At 37.8% G+C, this 22,337-nt stretch overlaps 4 protein-coding genes across 5 annotated transcripts; 3 read left to right on the forward strand and 1 right to left on the reverse strand.

Annotated features, from left to right (window-relative positions):
• Positions 1-291: 291 nt before the first annotated feature.
• LOC114747115 (uncharacterized) lies at positions 292-4,412 on the forward strand. The gene is made up of 7 exons (XM_028935405.1): positions 292-789; positions 897-1,039; positions 1,282-1,553; positions 1,703-1,857; positions 2,533-2,795; positions 3,195-3,251; positions 3,976-4,412. Exons 1-7 carry the CDS (start codon positions 504-506, stop codon positions 4,225-4,227), a joined length of 1,428 nt encoding a protein of 475 aa, XP_028791238.1. The 5' UTR covers positions 292-503; the 3' UTR covers positions 4,228-4,412.
• Positions 4,413-6,858: 2,446 nt separating this feature from the next.
• Positions 6,859-10,603, forward strand: LOC114747119 (ankyrin repeat-containing protein At5g02620-like). The gene is made up of 5 exons (XM_028935408.1): positions 6,859-6,928; positions 6,991-7,383; positions 7,474-7,626; positions 9,545-9,888; positions 9,989-10,603. Exons 1-5 carry the CDS (start codon positions 6,859-6,861, stop codon positions 10,601-10,603), a joined length of 1,575 nt encoding a protein of 524 aa, XP_028791241.1.
• A 1,859-nt stretch (positions 10,604-12,462) lies between these two features.
• On the forward strand, positions 12,463-15,810 carry LOC114747121 (protein YeeZ). Of its 2 annotated transcripts, none has more exons than XM_028935411.1 (8): positions 12,463-12,719; positions 12,877-12,969; positions 13,312-13,390; positions 13,502-13,580; positions 14,142-14,184; positions 14,281-14,415; positions 15,096-15,233; positions 15,339-15,810. In XM_028935411.1, the coding sequence occupies exons 1-8, from the start codon at positions 12,493-12,495 to the stop codon at positions 15,625-15,627; spliced, it is 1,083 nt and encodes a 360-aa protein (XP_028791244.1). In that variant the 5' UTR covers positions 12,463-12,492; the 3' UTR covers positions 15,628-15,810. The 2 variants fall into 2 exon arrangements, with proteins under 2 accessions (XP_028791244.1, XP_028791245.1); XM_028935412.1 differs by having other exon boundaries at positions 14,145-14,184.
• Positions 15,774-20,766, reverse strand: LOC114747120 (uncharacterized). Its single transcript, XM_028935409.1, has 5 exons — positions 20,443-20,766; positions 19,035-19,105; positions 18,607-18,945; positions 17,327-17,358; positions 15,774-17,211 (listed from the first exon to the last, which is right to left on the reverse strand). Exons 3-5 carry the CDS (start codon positions 18,935-18,937, stop codon positions 16,255-16,257), a joined length of 1,320 nt encoding a protein of 439 aa, XP_028791242.1. The 5' UTR covers positions 18,938-18,945; positions 19,035-19,105; positions 20,443-20,766; the 3' UTR covers positions 15,774-16,254.
• Between the last annotated feature and the right edge of the window lie 1,571 nt (positions 20,767-22,337).

The raw sequence follows: 22,337 nt of genomic DNA on the forward strand, positions 1-22,337 counted from the left end.
ACCTCTAATCTTTAAAATGAGAACTAATTAGAGATTTAATTGAGTTCTAAATATGCATATTATTAATAAAAATATTTTAAATAATATGATATCTATTTATTATGAATAATGAATTTAATTAATTTTTTTAATATTTATAAATTAATTATGTAATTTTTACATTTGATAAATGATTTTTGTCCTACAATGCTCTGGCAGTATTGGGCTACTATATTTGTGTTAATTTGAAGCCCAGTTTACTAATGACGTGCATTGCATCAGCATGTGTCTGGACTCTCGAGTATCTTCTTTAGAATGGGGGCAAGAAAATAGAGAAGCCTGAAGTGCTGAACCGCCCTTCTCTTTCTCACCGATCTATCCTGTGCTGACGCGGTAATTTCTCGTTTCTCATTACTCAGACTCCAGAGGCAGAGCAGATGCTAATTGAGCATCGAGGATCCAGATTGTAACCGGGAACCCTAGAAATGCGAAATTAGAGATTCAAAAGCTCAAGTGGCAGAAAAATGGCGAAGCAGTCGAGCGCCTGGGTGGCAACGCCGAAGAACAAGTGGCCGTTGATACTGTTGGTATTGTTCTCTCTTTCAACGGTGATGGTGGTCTTCTTGAGAGCTACATCTGATTCCTGCAATACAAGCACTGGCAGTGGCACTGAACAGCTTGGATCAGAAGATAATCAAGGAAAGGCTCCCATTCACTCGACCATCCAAGTCGGAAATTCAGCACCGAGTCCTTTGGAATTCATGAAGTCTAAGCTTGTTCTCATGGTTTCTCACGAGCTCTCCCTTTCAGGTTCTTAATGAAACCTCATTTTCCACGTTCGGTTTTGGTGATGCGCCGTTGAGTACTAGAAATACAATTTACTTACTACGGATTCTCTTACTCGTTAAACAATGCAGGAGGTCCATTATTGTTAATGGAATTAGCATTTTTGTTGAGGGGCGTTGGTTGTGACGTTGTCTGGATCACTTATCAGAAACCTGCAGAACCTGACGAGGTGATTTACAGTTTAGAGAATAAGATGTTGGACAGAGGAGTGCAGGTGATCTTAACTCTTTCCTTTTTTCATTCTATCGATTACTATTTCTTTTTTGGTCAAAGGAAAAAAGAAAGACTATTATTTCTTCGTCCTTCCGCATATCATTGCTCTACAGTGTTGCTTGACTATAAATGTTTTCTTAATTACTGCTTTTCTAGAATATTTGCTTAATTACCAATGAGAAATGACATAAACGGTATTCTAAATCTCTGTCCCTCTTTTATTTTGTGGTTGACTTCTGATAGGTCTTTCCTGCCGATGGTGAAAAGGCCATAGATACAGCTCTTAAAGCTGATATGGTCATTTTAAACACTGCTGTATCTGGGAAGTGGCTGGATACTGTTCTTAAAGAAAAAGTTCCCAATGTTCTTCCAAAGGTTTTATGGTGGATTCATGAAATGCGAGGGCATTATTTCAAAGTGGAATATGTTAAGCACCTCCCTTTTGTTGCAGGTGCCATGATCGATTCACACGTAACTGCAGAATTATGGAAGAATAGGACTAGGGAGCGTTTAGGGTATCTTTCCAGTATCTTGCAACGTGATTCTAAATTTAGTTTCCTTCATGCTCTTTCTAATAATGCTGATGTTGTGCTCTCTATTGTTGTAATTTTCTTTATATCCATCTTTCTTCTTATTCTTTGTTTGCACTGGTCCCATTCTGCAGGATTAAAATGCCTGAGACTTATGTTGTGCATCTGGGAAATAGCAAGGAACTGATGGAAGTTGCTGAAGATAGCGTAGCTAAGAGGGTTCTTCGTGAGCATGTCCGGGAATCTTTGGGAGTGAGAAATGATGATATACTTTTTGCTATCATAAATAGTATGCTTTCCTCCTTGATATTTACTAGTGATACTCGATTGATATGGCAATGTAGTTCATGGCTTGACTGACGTCTTTTTCTTGTCCTTTCTGTTGTTAAATGGAAGAAGGAGAAGCAAAATGGCAGCAAAAAACTAAAATTTGTAATTTGCCGCCAGAAACAAGGTTTAATGTAAATTTAATGATTTAGGTCTAGCAGAACTTGTTTTAAAGTTACTTTATCACTTATATCTGTTTGTCAGTCTTATTTTTTCGTGGTCTGAAAAATTTTAGCTAGCAAACTTCAATTCGCTTAGGGTGCATTGGACCCCTTGGATATGACCAAGGAAATCATTTTTTTTGGCAATATTTATTGTACTCTTGTCACACCTGCAATCATTATTATTATTATTTAAAATGCAACACCAGGTTATTCTTCATCCTCAGTCATTTTTTTTATTTTTATTTCACTTTCTATTCCATTCCATTCTATGTATGAAACGAGCCTAACTTTGAAATGAGAGAGGTGAAGTTAGGGCTGAGGAAACAGAATGCGATAGGATTCCACCAATTTCTTTCATGTGATAGATTACAATTTATAATTAGATGTAGTGCATGCCTATCAAATCCTTGCATTTATATGTCTCCTTTTACTACAAGTTTATAATCTAAGCACTAGGCATGATATGATTGCAGGTGTTTCACGTGGTAAAGGCCAGGATCTGTTTCTTCGTTCCTTCCATGATAGTCTGAAACTGATCCAGCAGAAAAAACTACAGGTGCCAGCACTGCATGCTGTAGTTGTGGGGAGTGATTTTAGTGCGCATACAACATTAGAAATAGAACTGCGCAAATATGTGGTAGACAAAAAGATTCAGGATCGTGTTCACTTTATTAACAAAACCCTGACAGTGGCTCCTTACCTGGCTGCTGTTGATGTTCTCGTTCAGAATTCTCAGGTATTTCTAATAATATGGATTGTTAAATTGAGTAGAAAACAAAAAGTATGTTACAATTCTATCATTTCACAATATGCGTTATTGAGTAGAAAACAAAAAAACGTTGCATTCTATCATTTCACAGTATATGAGTTGCTGCTTGACTAAATGACTTCTCTGCTCTAATGAGAATTTTAGTTGCCAATTTATTTGTTTTGGCTTCCATTACGTATTAATTCAAACTGCAGTGAAGAACGGATGATATAATTATGTTTGATGTCCCTGGTGCAGCACCATGAAACATTCAGAAGATTACTAATCAGATTTTTGTGATTATAATGGCCTTGGATTTTTCTTCCAAAGGATTAGATCTCTCAATCTTGGCATTTTGACATGAGCTTTCTCTTCGTTGCAGGGAAGGGGGAATGTTTTGGGAGGATAACCATTGAAGCAATGGCCTTTCGCCTGCCTGTATTGGTATGTTCTTTATAAGTTCTTTAGCCAATACGCTTTTGCTTCCTTACTTTTGGCAGGGTTTCATCTGCGCCTCAAGTGTTCAAATTGTCTATATTGATGGAGGGGTTTTACATGTTTCCTAGAATATAATGTTGGACGGGCTCCTTCCATCCAAACCAGGAAATAAACTGGAAATGGGGAAGTCAGGAGCAAGAAAAATGGGTTTTTATTGGTTAGAAAAGTGTTTCCAAAATATAATGTTGGACGGGCTCTTCCTTATTAGAGCTTAATATAGAATTGAATGGAGGAATACAGAGGACAGGAGAGAGATAGTACCATATTTCTTCCATTTTTAAAAATCAAAGGTCACCAGACAACCCCCCCCCCCCCAAAAAAAAAAAAAATCCTTCAAGAATAACGGATATGCCTGCACTTTCGGCGTCCCCATTGGCACATTTACCATAAACAAATCATCTTAATTGCAGGGTATGAGACCCTTCTGTTTTAATTTTACATTATTTTCCACAGCTATTGATAATTTCTATGAATAATATAGTTACAGATTATCATATTTTTGTTGCTTACTGTAGAAACCATTACTAGCTAACCTTTTGGCCAAACAAACAAATACTAGTACTAGCTAACTCTTTACGTGGTCACCGCATGTTGGGGTTATATGCATTTCTTTTCGTGCCGGTTTATCAAGCCATATATTATTTTTTGCCTTCATTGAAAACAATGCCAGGGTACTGCGGCTGGGGGCACGATGGAGATTGTGGTAAACGGGACAACCGGTTTGCTGCATCCTGCTGGAAAAGAAGGCATGAAGCCTCTTGCAAACAACATTGTAAAATTGGCAACTCATGTTGAGAGGAGGCTGACTATGGGAAAGAGAGGTTACGATAGAGTGAAGGAGATGTTTATGGAGCACCATATGGCCCATAGGATTGCTCTGGTTTTGAAGGAAATTTTACGGAAGGCCAAGAGACAGAATTGACCAGTTCTCATATTTATCACTTAAATTGTAAATTAAACTCAACGAGAAAAAAGAATGTTTTGGTGATTGTATCCTATCCTTAATGCCACACGTTGCGGAAAATTGGTCGATGTATACAACCACGTCACTCGCTTGATTCTGGCAATACATATATAATTGGTAAATAAATATTGGTCTAATGAAGATAACTCGGTGTACGTGCGTGTGCGTGTGCGTGTGTGCGTGTGTGTGAGAAAATGAAGAGGGCATCTTTTTCTGTGTATGATTGTGGTAATGAGAGTGCAAAAGAACAGTGGGAAGGGGATCGAAAGAGGAGAGAAGAGGGGCCGATTATGTATTTATCATTTAGAGAATTCGAGGTTACTCACCCCGACCCCCCCCCCCCTATATATAATAATAATTACGTTGTCTTTATCACTACTTTAGGCTTCTTCATTCAACCAATAGAGGAGGTAGTTACCGTCTCTCTGTCATCCATGCGTTATTGCCTGATATGTGTTATATGAACTCATTTGAAGATTAAAATAATAGAAGGATGATGTATAATACTAATTAATGATAATATATGTTTATTAGGATCATATACTGTCAATATTAAAGTTTAAAATTAATCTGCTTGAGTTTTTTTTTTTAAAAAAAAAAAAACCATGGACCTCCGTGTTAATTCTCTGATATCTTACAAAGAGAAATTGCCAGGTGAAATTAATTGAGAATATATAACAGCTTAAGGAAATCAATAATTTAATATTTTTCTGGTCCTAAATATAAGATCCTTATAATATAATTGCCAAATGAAATAAGATGTAAAAAAAAAAAAGGCTTTGAAAATAAATAAATGTTTTTACCTAAGCCGCCCCTCTAATGCCAGGGACCATCTGAAGGCCTGAGGACAGTGAGAGCATCGGAAATCAGATCATGGTTCCGTCCGTCGCTCTTCTCTTGAAATAATGTTTTTTTCTTTACTTAAAATTACACTTCTGCCATTTTCCTTACTTGTGTTAAAAAATTAAATAAATTTCGTTTTCATATCATATGCCATGTGTGTTTCATTATTGTGATATCGCAAACGGCGTTAATGGGAGAAACAGCAAGAGGGCTTTGATATAAAATAAATAAATAGGTAAAAGCTCACGAAAGTATAATTTGAACCGAAGTGATTCTGGAAAAAGTTTAGAGATATGGTTTATATATTTTTGCCTAAATTGAAGCGTAAGATAAAACTTATAAAAATATGCCTCGCATCATATGCCAAAAGTGAGAAAGTGATACAAGTTGAAAAGATCAGATAGGAGGCCTATTTTTTCATTATTATTTATTCAATACCTTCCGAGTCCCAGCCTTCCTCCTTGAATGAAACAAAAGATACATTGATTTTTCTAAAGCGAGGGTTGACTGATAATTAAGAAATATTAGTCGTGATATACAGAAATTTGGTCTAAGAAAAAGAGTTAGTTGCTCATGAAGTGATAAACTAACGGTTAAACCTCATTAAATCACCAAAGCACTTTAAAATAAAGAGAAAAAGAAAGAGGAGGAAAAAGTAGTATTCATGGGCCGAAACACGTGGGTACATATGGCGCTTTTCCACTCTGTCTAAAGTGAGGACATCTGGTAATTTTGAAGATTGCTAATTTGAGAGGGCAAAATGGTGAGGCGCCAGATTAATTAAGCATGGATAATTTATTATATTAAAAAAGTAGAGAAAAGAATTAAAAAGGATCAGCAGGGAGTAGGGAGCTTTAAAAAATTAAAATAGCTAGTGCTGTCGGAACGCGCATTTCATGTGAGAAATGAGAATGGTCCCTTGAGAATGAATACTCCTCGCCGACACGTATGAATCAGAAGCCAATTCGAACTATTTGCATGTCCCAAAAAGAGTCATTTGAAACCCCACTCGGGATTTAGTACGGATGGAACATTTGGTCTTTTAAGCTCAACACGCATTCAACTCAACACATTCTTTTTTATCTTAACACAGCAATTAAAGTTTTAATGCACGTTGAGAACTATATATAAGTGGCGTCAATTTATTATTATTATTTCAAACTTCTTTTTCAAATTGTTTAGGAAGAGTATTATGGCCAGGATCCAGCCATTATTGTTAGAATGGGTGCGCTTACACTTTCCAACACGTATCATTTGATTATATACAAGCAATTAACAACTTAAACAGAATCACTAAATTCAGGTGTGCTCAGATTATCTCTTGGTTCACCTCTCCAGGCTATGCTTAACACACTATGTACTGTACTATATTTTTGGGTTTACGTTTTACTATGCCACCACATTTTTCAAAGGGCTGGAGAGGATCCATCTGAACGTCGTAGGATATTTGTTTCTAGGTTATCGTTGCTCATCACGTTCGAAAGGGCCAACAACGTGTTCCATGCACATATATGTATAATTATTAAGTATTAATTGATACAAAATGAAAAGAGAAAAAGATAGCACATTGCCCTTCCACAATATAATGAAAGGAGATTCCTCTGCACTGTACAGACACAACACATGGGAGCAGTTGCCAGTTGAGCAGTATAAAAAGCGAGTTTTGGGAGCGAAGTGACCACCAACCACTCGCACCATCTCAACACACACACAGTTACGTTGAGTTGGTCCGCGCATCAGGGGAAAATGCAACATATGGATTCTGATATGGATGTTCGCATGACGAAGCTCAGTTTATACCATTCCACGCTTCAAGGTGATTTTGGGAGGAAGCTTTGACGATATACAAAAACAAAGTGAGTATTATTCACGATGCAGCGATCAACAGCTCCGGCGACACATTGTTGCATGTGGCGGTGAACGACGACAGAGGAGATATGGTGGAGAAGCTAGTAATGGAAATCACGAGAAGTGGGTCGTTGTCGGCGCTGCAAACAAAGAATGATCGAGGAGACACCCCACTGCACCGTGCTGCATCAAGAGGGTCCCTCCAGATGTGCAAGTGCATCGCCGAAGCTCAAAGGGACACCCAACTGATTGAAGCTCGCAACAAGGAAGGAGAGACTCCCCTCTTCTTGGCCGCTCTTCAAGGTGAAGAGGAAGCTTTCCTTTACCTCCACTCTCGTTGCCCCGACCCAAGTAGGCGCCTCTGGAAAAGATCCAGCGATGGAGAGACTATCCTTCACTGCACCATCCGCCGAGACCACTTTGGTTGGTTACTCCCTTATTCACTCATTTCATCTCCATCCCTTGTTCTTATCAATCATTTAACTCATTTCTGCTCGCATTCTTCATATGTAGAGTTGGCATTGGAAATCATTCGTCTTTACGGAACGCATATAGTGGGCTCCGTGGATGAAAAGGGAATTAGTCCTCTCCATACCCTGGCTGACAAACCTTCCGCCTTTGAAAGCAGCAGCAATTTCAGATGGTACAACAAGCTTGCCTACAACTGTAAGTATATCGATCGCTAGTTCAGGGATAAAAAACTGAAGTTGCAGCCAACAATCATGAGATCCAGTGGCCCCACATTTCTTTCTTCTCTGTTTTTTCCTTCTTTTACCTCGTTCTTTACCGGAGAAGAGAGAGCTTAATTCATGAAAGGGGACCCCAAAAAAAACAAAAAGGAAAGGAAACAAAGAACATAAGCCCCCCCTTTTTTTGGTCAAAATAAAGAACATAAGCCCCTTTACATGGATGGCAATTGTAGAATTTTTAATGACACAAATTAAAGTGTATTTCTTTGGTATCTTCTGGTAGATATATCGATAATTGAAACATTTATATATTTTCCTTTTGTGGCGCAAGGCATATGCGTGAAGTCATTGAGGAGCCTCGAACAGCGCCCAGGTAAAATCATCTGAAAGACAAAGAACTCAGGCTGGCAAGTTCAATATAAATGAAAATATGCTTCGTATATCTTTAGTTTGCTTGGTTTAGTCTTAAAGTATATATAGTTGCATGCAGTAATCAAGTAGTCTATTGTTCCTTTATAATTAAAGTATCTTATGATACAGTTCATGTTTTGTTGTACGCAGGAGCGGATGCAGAAAACCCAAGTTACGACGGATATGAAACTGTGCCGCCAAATTACCGGACATGTTTTGACATTTTCGCGCGTGCATTCACCTTTGTTATGTGTTCTGTCGTTAAAACCCTAGGTATACACTCTCGATCGCTACCTAATTACAATATTAGTAACTGACAGGCGCTAGCTTACTTACGCTGATATAATATAAATGTGTTAAGGTGTATTCAACACCTTCAAATATATTTTTTATCGCATTCAACACTCTAAATTATTTGATGTTACATCCAGCATCTTAAAATATTTTTTTTAGTATATCTACCAACTTAAAATAATTTTTAGTGCAATTTTACACGTAGCAATTTAGGGTATTGAATGTGTAAATCAAAAAATAATTTGAAGTATTAAACCCACTTGAAAAAATACATTAAATGCACTAAAATATAATTTAAGGTGTTAGACGCACATGAAGAAAATACTTTAAGACGCTCAATGCATCACGAAATATTTTATGATGCTAGATGCACCATAACCCTATAATTATTTGTGAATCATGGTTTTAATTCTCTGCTGACGATACATGTGGTTTTGTTTATATAAAGGATTTTGGAAACTAAAGGATTTGGAGAAAAAGAAACAAAAGCACGTCTGGTGTCGCCAAATACTGGATCGACTTTGGGAGAATAAAGATGTAGCATACGTTGGAGGCGGAAGTGCCCTCCAAAGCTATTCCTTACATCATGGAGCTACCGAAGGAGAATTATCATTTCCCAGATCTAGTGGTCAGATCATTGACAAACAAGATTTTTCACTTTTAATTGAAATTTCCCAATTTCTCTGCAAAAACTATGTAATATAATTAATTGCAGGCCAAAATTAATACTATAAAACCCGAAGTTTGATTCGAGTCGTCGTGTTATTCTTGTTGTGCTTAATCTAATTTACATTCTAATTTTTAAAAGGATTCGAAACCCAATCTCTCATATGAATTGCAGGTAAAAAGAATGAGGAGACTAAAATTGTTGATGTGGATGAAAACAAATTAAAAGGTAACTTCTAACATTAATTATATCATGTCATTGAATTTTGAAACTTAGGAGTCTTTAATCACAACATGTAAACTAAAAGTATTCCTTAGCTCCCAATTTTGTTCTCTTATTGTCTAAATTAACGTTTCAAAACTCTCAAGAATTGCGAGAACTCCTTACAAGCTTGTGGAAAGGCAAAACTAGTGGATCTGAAAGCAAGGCTTTTATCGGATGCTGCATATGTCTAGGTTAGTGGCATATCCTCTATTTCCTTACTCAGATTCCACTACACCATATTCATTGGATTTGTCTGCAGGCGACGGAGAGAAGAAGGAAGAATGGGACAGAAAGGAGTCGGCATTATTTGTTGCAGCGAAAAATGGAGTTTTGGAAATACTGAAGAAAATTCTTAAGGATAAACCAGGGGCCATCCATGAAACCAACTCGAAAGGCCAAAATGTGTTGCATATAGCAGTCGAGTACAGGCAACCCCATGTTTTGAAGCTTCTCGAGCAGCAGAAGTTGTGGGATAACCTCGTTCAAAGCATAGACAATGAAGGAAACACTATCCTCCACTTGGCCGCCAGGCTCTCCCAGTACAAGCCCTGGCACATCCCTGGATCTGCCTTGCAAATGCAGTGGGAAATCAAATGGTTTCTGGTATCATTAACTAATACTCATTCCTCTTCAACTTCAACCTCAATCAAATCGAACATATAGTTTAATCTCAGTTGCATATAATCTCCGGCTTTTTTTGCAGTATGTCAAGGATATAATGCCCAATTATGTGTCATTCCTCCCGAACAAAGGCCATAAGACACCGGTGGAAATTTTCAGAGAAGATCATGAGAATCTAATCAAAGAAGGCACTGATTGGCTCAACCACACGTCACAGTCGTGCTCTGTGGTGGCCGCACTTATTGCCGGCGTGGCCTTTGCCACGTCTACGAACGTCCCCGGCGGCACTCAGGAGCAGACCGGCATGCCTACATTGGAAAGCCACCCGGCTTTCAACATGTTTGCGCTCACCTCCCTCTTGTCTCTCTGCTGCTCCATCACCGGTCTCATCATGTTCCTCGCCATCCTCACCTCCCGCCATCAGCCTAGAGATTTCCGCAAAGATTTGCCTCTAAAACTTTTTTTCGGGTTGAGTTCGCTCTTCGTCTCCATCGCTTCCGTGTTGGTTTCTTTCTCCGCCGCATTCTTCTTTGTGCTCAAGGAGAAGCAGGTTGTTTTCCTGCTCTACGCCGCCACCGTCTTGCCCGCTGCTTTCTACGCCGTCTCCCAATTCGCCCTTTATGTTGATCTTGTCAGAGCTATCTTCCGCAAGGATCCCCAGTCCAGCAATAGAGAATCTGAGAAGCTTATTCTCTGAAACTCTAATTCCTTTTCCATCAATATTGTCCCAATCACCGAATAGTGCTCTGTTTTGTTATCAACAGCTCCGGCCAGCAAGTATTTTGAAGTGATGATTTCATTGTTGTGTTGTTTCAAATTTTATTACCGTATAAAAATCTCCCATGATCATCTAATGAAAGAGATATTCTAAATCGTTTCGTTTTGAGTCCAAAAAAAAAAAATCGTTTCGTTTAGTTATTGAATTGAATCTCTCTTACAACGTTTATCCCCTAATCAAAGCTGGTATTTGGCGCTATTTATAAAGATCCCCAAAACGAGTGCAGTCTTCATTATTTACCGTATACACGAATTCGATTCAAGAGTGTTTACAGTGTGAGGCAGACAAAATTGAGAACTACGAGTGGCATCAATTTCGAAACTTTTTTATGTTTTCGCAAAATGAGAGCTTGCTTCTCGCAGTTAAAGTTATTTTTTGAAAAGAAATCAAGTCTGTATCTGACGAAAGGAACAAATTAAACTACAGGAGGATGATATATATTCACAGGACAGCAGCATTCACTAAAAAAAAATGAGACGTCTATTAAGGAGGAAGGGGGTGTTTGGGTAAGATCAAAACAATAGTTTCAGAAGTACTTTTACAGTACACGAAATAAATATGTGGAGAAGTTTGCCTCGATTTGTAAAAAAGTACTTCTGAAAAGTGATTCTTGGGGTATCCAAACACCTCCGAAGTTCAGTACAAATCAAACGTAAACCTAATTCTTACCCCAGCTATCTATTTTTCACTTCATTAATATTTTAGATTTATTAACATAAAATACAAATTTTTCTTGTAGACATTAAAAGTCATATATGTTCATTCTTAATGTAAAAATTAATACCGTTACAGCTTTATAACATTTTTAGAATGACTTGTAGTAAAAAATATTAGGTATGTTTTTAATAACATGTAAAAAATATTATGTATGTTTTTAGACCAATTTTCTTTACATATAGTAATGTGTGTGTATTTTTAAAGTGAAATATTTTACATATATGCATGATATTTTATCCTTTTCTCAAAATCCCCCCGGGAAAAAAATAACTCAATCCTGCATCCTCCCCTACCTCTCACCCTTTTCTCTTTATAAGGCACTCTGTGATGTGTTTACTTTCCTAATGCTTCGGAGGGTTCTTGTCTCGTTTGAAACTTGAGGTACTTTCATCAGGGATTATCATAATAGCATTACCTCAGAAGTTAGCTTTAAGGACGCGGAACACTCAGAATGATCCGCCAAACTAAATGTAAAAATGAACTCGAACCTGAGCATCAAGGGACTGGAGCAGGCGAATCAATAATTTACAGAACTTCTTACGGTTGAAAGATTAAATTATAATAAACATTTGTATATTTATGGCAGTGCACGAAATTTAAATAATGTGTTATACAATAAAGGGCAGTGTGAAGTGTTAGTAAGTATATTCTATGCTGGTTTAACTCGTGGAGGGAGAGATTCAAATGTCAGCGTTGAGATAAAATATTAGTACATGTTTAACTTTAGAAAACGCTGAGATTAAATATTAGTACATATTTAGCTTCAGAAGAAAATTAAAAATAAGTATTTTTTAAAATTTAATTATTAAGTTAATCTTAATTTTAAATATAAAACTTATTTTTTATATTTGTTAATTTTTTCCCTCAATTATAATTAATAATTAAGTTAAAAACAAGAGCGATGATATTAAAAAAGACATCTAAAAAATAATTATAATATTTTTAAAAAAAAATATCATATTTTTTATAATTAATTAACTTAAAATAACTCTGTGTTCGTATGTGCTGCTTTCATTTCTGAAGTTGGAAGTTGAACCTTGAAACTGGTGCTAACATCTGGAATCGGTGGGTAACCCCAAATCCGAATTAGCATGGAAGTGGATCGGATAGCAGGTTTAGCGATTTCTCCCCGTCTCCGATATAGACATGGACGTGTTCCGAAAATTTCCTGTTTGTCGATGGCCCGAAGGTCGCCGGCTTCCTCCACAATAGCGACCCACAGCAGTTTGTCGGAACCGCAATCTGGAAAGCGGATGTTTATTCTAGGAATGGGTTTTGTTGGGCAATTGCTTTCATACAAGCTCCAGAACCAAGGATGGTGATTCTTTGCCCATTTCGTGCCAATTCCATCTGTATACTTATCCTAAATCTTTCGTTGCCAATATACACCTTTGTTATTTTGTTTACATTTTTTCCCACGTCGACGAATGATTGCTCTTGAAAACTCATTAGCTTATCATACATATCTTGTATAGGATTGTGTCAGGAACTTGCACTAGTCTTATGAAGAAGGAGAAGCTTGAGGACAGGGGATTTCACATGTACCATTTGGATGCACTCGAGCCAGAGTGAGTCAATAAGCATGTAACTATAAGTTCTTCTGTGATGCCTTCAGAGTTTGTTTCATTGTCTGTAAGCTATTATTTGCCTTGTTTTAATCTTTTGCGCTGATCTTAATTTTATTTATTTATTGTGTGAGATTTGGAGTTTATTTGGGGCCTATTTTTTGTCCATTACTGATGTCGTGTAATTAATACGGAGGTATTCTAATTGAAAGGCACATAAGATACGGTGACTGAATTTCTTTGTCCATTTTGCCCCCTTCAAAAACGGTGTCTCTCTTTTTCTTTCTTATCTTTTTTTTTTTCGTCCCTTAAATATGCTGAGAATATTTCATTTGTTTCTTGCAGACTTGGCATCCTAGATCAGATGAAATATTACACTCACCTTCTTGTTTCCATCCCTCCCATCATTGGTATCGGTGATCCAGTATGCTATTAATATCTTCCTCTTTTTTTTCCCAGCGTTCCGAACTGGTTTTCTATTTGGGCATTGTCTCCTTCAAAGCCTTTGTTTTACTTTTATTACACTGATTTGCAGATGCTTCAACATGAACCGCTTTTAAGAAGTTCATTAGTTAACGGAAATATCCGGTGGCTCTGTTACTTGTCTTCTACCAGTATGTCTTCAATTTCAACTTCGTTGAATTCGCTAAATTGTCTAATCATTTCTGTTTCTTCATGCACATAAATTACATAATGTTATGAATCATTATCGTGCTCAGTAATGAAACCCTATGCATTTCCTTTTCCCTTCAATAAAGAAAACCGTTTATGGCGATAAGGTGGATCTGTGGTTTGAAATCTGCGTTAAAATAAATCACTTAGAAATACTCATGTTGCTCTCAGCAAGTAACCTTGAGAACAAATTTTTGAACAGGCCTTCTGTTCTGGCTTGATTTATGCTATGATCCTTCTTGCTGGCGTTAACTGTGATCCTACCGTCCTAGCTAGTTCTGTAATCTTGCAACAGTGCTTAATTCAGATTGGAGGGTTACATAATATGATCCTGAAGGGAAATTGGTAGGGGACAAGTCTTCTGATAAGCTGATGAAATAACCACGGTTATTTACATATCTAAAAGAATAAAAATCCCCAAAAGTTGGTTACACTTGTTTTTAATATCTCAACAGTCATAAATTTGAGCTGTGAGATTGATCTAATGCAGTAATCTTGTTTAGCAGGCGTCTATGGAGACTGTGGCGGAGACTTGGTGGATGAAGAGTAAGAGAGTGCAACTTGAAAAAATCACTTTTTGCTTTCAAGTTTCTGAAACTGCTCTATTTGTTGGCCCTAAGTGTATCCATCGTCTTCTGGCAGCTATCCACCTAACCCAACCAGTGAGTCGGCTAAGTTAAGGTTAGCCTCTGAAGAAGGCTGGTCGGATTTGGCTCACTATCTTGGCATTTCACCATATATATTTCGGCTTGGAGGTATCTATGGCCCTGGTAGAAGGTAATTGGTCTTTATCCTTAGATTTATCCTTCATGCAACGAGTTACAAATTATTCCAAAATCAACCACAGATCACCATCCCCAAGCGTCATTGGGAATTTAAAATCCGAGCTCTTGCTTACTGTTGGATGGTTTATTATTACTCCCAACTTCCCGGTATGTAAATCACATTCTAGGAGATTTTAAATATTCAAAATGTAAGCCACTTTATAAAATCAAGACAACATTAGATTTTTTTTTCCCTACTTGCCCCGCGTTAAATAATCAAAAAGTCATGGTGAACAGAGTGTAAGAGAGATGTCGTTAAGATGAGGCTACAATTTAAGAAGGATAATTATAGAAAGTTATAATAAGTTTTTTAATCTGTGTGAAGTTTTTAAAAGTGACTTGTATATAGAGATTGAGTTAAACATATAAGATCATACTGTTATACTGCCCATTTATTTTTTGGAGGATCACAAATATGTCGCTAATGAAAAAAAGAAAAAAATTAATTACTCGTGGGTCCCTGCTACATGGAAATATAGAAATTTGACATGCAGGTACGGAAGTTTGGCATGTTAATGGGATTGAAGAAATCATTAGTTTTCCTTCTTTAGAACCTGTTTGTAATTCTCTCCTTTATTATTTTTCTTTTAAGATATTTTTGTCTTTCAAACTAAAACAATTGTCATGTTATAGTGCCATCGAGACAATAGTCAAGCAGGACCCATTGTCTGAGTCTCAGAAGAGGAGGAAATACCGAAAATATACATCAAGAGTTCACGTTGAGGACATTTGCCAGGCGATTATGGCTGCAGCTAAGGCACTTTCCCCTGGGTAAGTTTCTATTTGCAATTCTACGTTGCTTTGTACAATTTTGTTTAGATGATTGTGAAACATATCAGAACTTGTGGATTAAAACGTTGGGCATCTCATTTTCAGCAAAGTGTACAACATTGTTGATGATGATCCTGCTCCCCGGGAACAAGTATTTGAATATGCAAGAAAATTGGTGGAGAAAAAGTGGCCGGGTTTGATCACACAAGCAGCCGAGGAGATAGAGTGGTCAAATGTAGAAAAACCAAGAGACGTGAGGGGTGAGAAGCGAGTGTCTAATGCTCGAATGAAGGAGCAGCTGGGAGTGCGGCTGCTTTATCCTGATTATGCAACAGGATTGCAAAGCGTACTGGACAAGATGGATACCCTTACGTATAATCTTGATGCCAATTAATATTCGCCTGAGGGGTAATAGCTAGCCAAATTTCTTTTTCCTCCCACCCCCCCCCCCCGCCCCGGGGGATCAATCACTGAGTTGAATGTCATACGATGGAAAGATAGCAAAAAAGACAGAGCAATATCTCTAAGCTTTGGAACTCATTAATACTAATATGATTGTTCATATAGCTGACTATAATATAGGAGGGAAACATATTAGCGTTTGCTTAGTTTTGCAATGCGCAGTGGCCTGGCTCCGTATCCACCGATCAACAAGCAGGCAAAGTATAATGCGCCTTCGTTCAAAAAGGAATATTGCTGCAGTTTGCCCCGCCCTCTCTCGTCTGCTCAGGATGTATTTGAAAACGTCTCACCTGGTTTTGACCACTCTTATGCCGAAACAATCACGTCAACAGAAGCAGCCCTTGCACAAAACTGATTTCGACATGTTTCCAAACATGTCGTAAGTGTCCCGCAGGGCCCTCCGTTACAATCTAAATTCAACTAGGCAAGATTTTCTGATGTACAATCAAAATTAACTTAAAACAATCTAAAATTATTGGCAAAGCCAGGCGACATGGAAAATATTAATTCATTCTAAATTGCTGGTGTTTCTACTATAATTACTGAGAGAAAGTGAAATTCAATCCCTGCGATATCTTGCCCAAAAGCCCTTCTTCCTGACAGAATCATTCTCCGACAGTGATCGGGTCCACTTGGAGCCAAGTGAAAAGTGACGCCTCAAGAATGGCTTCCCCAGCGAGGTCCGTCCACTGGAGTTAGGCTCCATCTTCGGGACCTCCCCTCCCCATTCAACGTCTTTTCGCCTATCGAAAACATCACAACCACCATCAAGATAGCTATCAACCACCCGGTTCTTTGATATCCTGCAGTTTTTAGCCTTCATCTCTGATTCAGCACGAAGAATTTTCCTCGAAAACCTTGACATGTGTTTCTCCCCAACCGTACATACAGGACAAGTTGGATCATATCTATCTGCCTCTGCTGTCATAGTCTCTAAGCACTCGGCATGATATACATGACCACAGACCAGAACAGCAACAGCTGAGAGGTCGTTGCTTGCAATCAATTTCTGGTTGCTCCATGCAGATCTCTCGGACAATAGCTTTGAGCAAGCCCCGCAAGATTGTAGATCCATTGAAGGAGAATATGAGAACCTACTACTGGATCCACTTATCTTGTGACGACCCGAACCAAAGTACTCACTATCAAAGGACCACCTTTCCCTCTGAGATGAGGCCACAAGCTCAGAAAAGGTACGCATGGACCAGCCATCAGACGATCCACATTGGGATCCAGCTATATCATTGCTGCAAGTAGAGAACACAAATGATGGCCTCCCCTCAGAAATTGAGTTGTCCGGTGATTTCAATCCTAGGATCCTACTATCAGAAATCTGTCTCAACAATGGGTGTCCTGGAGATTGACGAGTCCATCTTGATGGCGTAGAATTGGGAAGATGATGATAATTATGATTAGGCAAAGGATCTGTTGTAGGTGTTGAGAAACCCGAAGGTATTGAAAATGGAAGATTTAGTACAGAAGATTCTGCGACTTCGGATGATGCCAGATTCTTTACCTAAAGATAAAATATGGAATTTCAGAGTAAGCACGGTACAATGGGAAGAGGCTCCAAAAAACCAATTATAAATGCTAAAGCTCACAGATCAAATTCAGCGGATTAAAAAGCTCACCACTGTAGAATAATTGCTAGCCATGGACAGATCTGCAATAAATACGGGAAGAAAAATGAAAAATCAATGCCTGAATTAATCAAATGACGAGAGAGGTCCCACACCAATCAAACAATTAAGTGATAAATCAATTGGTAAACCTTTTTCCTAGATGAGGAACAGTATTAGAAAAGTGAGATCAAAGCAGTATATATTTGAAATGCATTGCAAGGAGATTCCTGTGAAATAAAAATATCCTTTTAATCAACAGAAAATCCTACACATAAAGATAAAGCATGACGCAGCATCTGGAAAGCAGATTACTTGACCAAAACGATTTTAAGACTGTTAGCTGGATTGTCAAATTCTGCAGTCCCCTGTCTTCCCCTGTGACCATACATCCATGGGAGAGAGTCCTAACCTAAGGGGCCTGATGATGACCTAGACACTCTTAGACTAACTTTCCTGCCCCCTGATCATTCAAAGGGCGAAAAAGAAAAAGCATGTCCAAAGGCTATAGTAATAAGTATAATGCTAAGGTCGAGTACAATAGGAACAGCCCCACAGTAGGCCTCAGCCAGAAGGGCTAAAACAAAAATACCCATACAATATAGACTGCCTCAGATGAAAAAAGGAAACCTTGAGCAAGTGAACCAAGAGGCATTAAGACTGATAATCCAGATCTAAAGTCTACTTTTCAACATATAGGACTCTTATTAAACATTATAGTTGTAAATGTAACTCCAGAAATGAGACAAGACAAATGATGAGGCTTTAATCTTCAAATGAACCAACAAAAAAATATAGGTATTTTGAAGCCAACTGATAATTGTGAAAATAACTTGTCCAGATCTAGAGTCTACTTTTCAATATATAGGGCTCTTATAAAACATCATGGTTGTAAATGTGTCTCCAGAAATGAGATGACACAAATGATGAGCCATACATCTTCCAATAAACCGACAAGGAAATGTGGGTTAGATACTCCACAGTTGAGGGGGAAAAAGTAGAAGCTGCTTCCTAACAGGAATACATGGAATTTATACCGGCTCGAAAGATAATAAAGCTATATGATATTCAGTTTTTAGATCCCATCACTATACTACAATCTAATGTTAACAACTGAGACAGCCTTTAGTGTCATGGAAGCTTGCTCCACTTGAGAAGTCCACAGAAAGGAGACACCATCCAATTATTGAGTTTTCTGTATAATGAAGTCATCAAAAACAAGGGGCACCTATATGTGTGCATCGTACAATGGGCTTATGCAAGTAAAAAGAAAAGATAACACAAACATTTACCTGAAGATGGGGTCATTGGGTTAGCAGCCAACGTCTCATGGATTGGAGACTTCTGAGAAATAGGAGTAACAGAATTCTCCACCGTGCTGCCCCCGTCAGATAAATTGCCTCTTTCAGAACTTAATGACCCTTTTAATTCCATGCTAATGTTTCTGCTGACTCCACCAGATGAGTGGTACAAATGATTTTGAGTTTCACCAGCAACACGTCCCCGTCTATCCCATCGAAAACTCCATGATGGTGAATAAACGTCATTCCTGTGCAAACTTTCAACCCTGGTTCTGTTTGGAAGAGTATGATCCTTTGCAGCTACGCAACAAGCTGATCCCATGATAAAAGCTGGCATGACAAAATTCAACATAAGTCACTTGCGGACAGGAATAAAAACTAGTTCAGCACTCAATGGAGAAATATAGGTAAATATATACCAGATTGTTTACCCAAAAAAATCTGAAAGCCACCTCAATTTTCCACCACCAAATTGCAGAACTATTTCCCCCTGAGAATAAAATAGAGATGGTCAATTTGATATTTTATATTTCATGATAACATGTGTCAAACATTAACACTACCTGAAGACCGAAGTTTACCTACAGAAGCTACTAACAACCTGAAGTAAAATGCAAAGCACACAAGGCCTATATCACAATACAAGGAACAACTCTGATTTGCACCGAATCTCCATTGACAATTAAAGTCTTCACTCTCCATTATTTTGAATCAACTTTTATTCAGTTCGTTCGGGACTAGTTTGACAGATAAATTTCAATATAGCAGGACAGGTGGAGTATTTATGAGCAAACATATCATTCGTTCAGTGAATGCGTCACTTGGGATACGGAATTTCCAAGCAAGCAAACTCACAACTATATGCAAGGAGCATTTAGACATATGCACTCCACGACAAATAAAAATACATGCCCAAGACTATGTTCTCCATGAAAATTCATACAATTCCTCGGGAGAATGACAGACTCCGTTATTTGTTATCTAAGTGTCCTCTGCTCATGTTAAACTTTCTCACACCTCATACCGTAGACAGCAACATCTAAGTTTAGCTGTTATGTCTAGTAACAAGGAAATCATGCAGAATTCAAAACCAAGGGGGGCTTGGACATAGCTTTAAGTCTTTAACTAGAGGGAGCGTCCAAGAGAAACAAGTACAACCATGAACAGAATGTGAAGGTGAATGAAAACGCAAGACCAGAAATATGGAACAACCATTCTGGCATCACTCCTTAATATTAGATCGGCCATGACCAGGAATTGTGTCCCCTGGGTATCATGTATAGAGCGTGTCACAAACAAGAACTTAGCGCCCGCCCAACCCGACTAAAACGCACGAGATATAAAAAAGAGGAGAGAAAATAGAAAGGTACAACAGAGTAAGGCAGAATAATGACGGCCATTAAACATGCTCCCCTGCAAGTAGCAAAAATACCAACCACCAATGATGAAAAAACGAACGGGCCAAAAAAGGGGGGGGTAGAGTGTAAAAGAGAAATCAGCATCAACAGCCAGCACTCGAGCCACCAAAGGAAAATAAATACGGAAACACATTTATTGAGAGCAGAAAACGTCTAAACTCTAGAGCCAATACTCCAAGGATAAAGAGAACCCAACGAAAGCATGCCAGTTATATGCCATGACCTAAATCCCAAGTCTGCGTAACAGAAACAGCGAAAATCGACTCTCAATTCCACCAGGAGACAATACCTGAAGGCCTAGGGTTTCAAAAAAATTCCAGCGCCCAGTTCTCGGCAAGGAAGGAAATCACAAAAGCACTAGAAATAGATCGAAAATGCTTGATAAACGGAAAGGCAGGGCCAATCTTACATCATGAGATTTCAAAGCAATACGTTGAGGAAGAAAAGGCGGCGAAGTCGTCGATTTGAGGTTCGTCTTCTCAGTGGTCATGCGCAGCGCCAAGGAACAAGCAGGCGCAGAAAGGGGCGGCGGCTATATAACGAGGAGTCTGTTTAAAGGTCGCTGAAGCAGAAATCGTTAGCGTTATGACTCCGTCAAGAGAAGTTCATGTGTAAGAAGAGTCCATGGAGATGGTGTAGCCCTTTTGACGTCCTCCTCTGCTTCTCTCGGCTTGTCTGCCTCCTCTTTTTCTTCCGGGTGTTGTTTTCCAGCCTTCCTCGTCTCTTTTTCTTTTTCCTTATGAGATTTTATTTGTTTATCGACAAAAAGCGAAATAGTAATATCGCAAGTCGATAAAGCACAGGGAAGTGAGGAACAGAAGGGGCGGCCGAGAAAAAGAAATGGCTCCTATATTTTCCGCCACGTAGAGTCGCATGATTAGCTCATAGCTTATCTCCCTTGCCAGCGCCCATCATCACTCTTCAGCCTCGCTTATTTCTATCGCCTATCCAACAATAAGTTGCTATAACATGAAACATCAATCATAGGTTTTTTTGTTTTTTGAGGTTAAAACAGTCATAGTATTTCTTTCAGGAAAACCTACCTCGGAATCCCAAGAAGTGAATCTCGATCAACGTGTAGTAGTGTCGATTGAAAGAAAAATATAATAATTACCTCGCCTTTTAAATTTCATTCCTCACGATTCAACTAATATTTCTGATTCTAATTATAAGAGTTAGTTGAATAATTTAAAAAGATTAAAAAAAAGTTAAATTAATTATTTATAATAAATAGGTATTGTCTTTCCTAAAATATCCTTCCTAAACAATTGTATTGGTTAGAACTATCATTGTTAGAAGGACTCTTTAAAAAAATTACATAAATATGATAAACAAAATGGATTGGGATCTTATATTTAAGATCAAAATAAAAATTGAATAAGATCTTATATTAAAGACCGGAGATAGTATTATTTAAATTTCAATATTTCAAGTTGATTAGTAAACTATGCATCAATACTTCAAAGTAGGGAGAGAAAGTTAGACTTTCTAAACATTATATAAAACATGTCGTACTAATTCCGTTAAAGGTTAAATTTCTTTAGAAGTTAAGCCTCACACTTTACTTAAAAACAATTTTTCGAACAAAAACAGGATAAGTTATATTTTCCTAATATTTTCTGTATTTCAAATAACAAAATAATATTTAAAAAATAATTGTAACCTTTAAAAAATCAATAAAAAAATTTGTATATTTTTTTGGCAAAAAAACTTATGTATTAACCTTCAAAAAATTAACTTTTCAATGAGTTGAATCAAGCAATGCCCCATCAGCCTCTTGACTTCTTATTTCTCCTTCTAGACTAGAGGAGTTACGCTGGAGCTTGATGCTCCCGAACTGGGCCGGCCCATTTTACCTGACTCTAATGGAGCTGCCGGGCCCGATGTTTTGTCTGTTTTGGACAGTTGGAGCTTTTTCTTGTTTTGCATAAGAAATTCAGATCCAAAGAAGACTTCCGAAAATTGAAATATTACTCAGCAAATAATGCATTAATTATTGATAGATAAAACTTGAATTTTTTCCGCTATTCTAAAATGCTTTTTTTTCCGCTCGTTATGTTTATTCCTAGATTACCTTTTTTTTTTTTTTAGGCCAACCTTTATTTCTAGATTTCTTTTCGTGATGCTTGCGCGTTTTCTAGAGGGAATGTTGAGCCGGTGTCAATAATGCGTGTGAATAATTGAAAAATTGACGATCACGTTTTGCAGGTTGTTCCAATGATTGTCGCGTTAATTAAGGAGAAAAGTCCAAATCATAATTTCATAATACTACCTCGGTCCTTAATATAAGACCCAGTTTGATTT

This window comes from Neltuma alba, unplaced genomic scaffold (genome assembly GCF_004799145.2).
Source record: "Neltuma alba isolate B1F8T4 unplaced genomic scaffold, ASM479914v2 tig00005219_pilon, whole genome shotgun sequence".
NCBI lineage: Eukaryota > Viridiplantae > Streptophyta > Magnoliopsida > Fabales > Fabaceae > Neltuma > Neltuma alba.

What these genes read in the sequence shown, in the direction of transcription:
- LOC114747115 (XM_028935405.1), top strand. Translation starts at nt 504, where the DNA reads ATGGCGAAGCAGTCGAGCGCCTGGGTGGCAACGCCGAAGAACAAGTGG. An exon ending in TCACGAGCTCTCCCTTTCAG is followed by an intron (nt 790 to 896) that starts GTTCTTAATGAA and finishes TAAACAATGCAG; the next exon opens with GAGGTCCATTATTGTTAATG. An exon ending in ACTTTTTGCTATCATAAATA is followed by an intron (nt 1,858 to 2,532) that starts GTATGCTTTCCT and finishes ATATGATTGCAG; the next exon opens with GTGTTTCACGTGGTAAAGGC.
- LOC114747119 (XM_028935408.1), top strand. Translation starts at nt 6,859, where the DNA reads ATGCAACATATGGATTCTGATATGGATGTTCGCATGACGAAGCTCAGT. An exon ending in CATCCGCCGAGACCACTTTG is followed by an intron (nt 7,384 to 7,473) that starts GTTGGTTACTCC and finishes CTTCATATGTAG; the next exon opens with AGTTGGCATTGGAAATCATT. An exon ending in GGGAAATCAAATGGTTTCTG is followed by an intron (nt 9,889 to 9,988) that starts GTATCATTAACT and finishes CTTTTTTTGCAG; the next exon opens with TATGTCAAGGATATAATGCC.
- LOC114747121 (XM_028935411.1), top strand. Translation starts at nt 12,493, where the DNA reads ATGGAAGTGGATCGGATAGCAGGTTTAGCGATTTCTCCCCGTCTCCGA. An exon ending in AAGCTCCAGAACCAAGGATG is followed by an intron (nt 12,720 to 12,876) that starts GTGATTCTTTGC and finishes TATCTTGTATAG; the next exon opens with GATTGTGTCAGGAACTTGCA. An exon ending in TCATTGGTATCGGTGATCCA is followed by an intron (nt 13,391 to 13,501) that starts GTATGCTATTAA and finishes ACTGATTTGCAG; the next exon opens with ATGCTTCAACATGAACCGCT.
- LOC114747120 (XM_028935409.1), bottom strand. Translation starts at nt 18,937, where the DNA reads ATGGGATCAGCTTGTTGCGTAGCTGCAAAGGATCATACTCTTCCAAAC. An exon ending in CCCAATGACCCCATCTTCAG is followed by an intron (nt 17,359 to 18,606) that starts GTAAATGTTTGT and finishes TATTTATTGCAG; the next exon opens with ATCTGTCCATGGCTAGCAAT. An exon ending in CTAGCAATTATTCTACAGTG is followed by an intron (nt 17,212 to 17,326) that starts GTGAGCTTTTTA and finishes TTTTATCTTTAG; the next exon opens with GTAAAGAATCTGGCATCATC.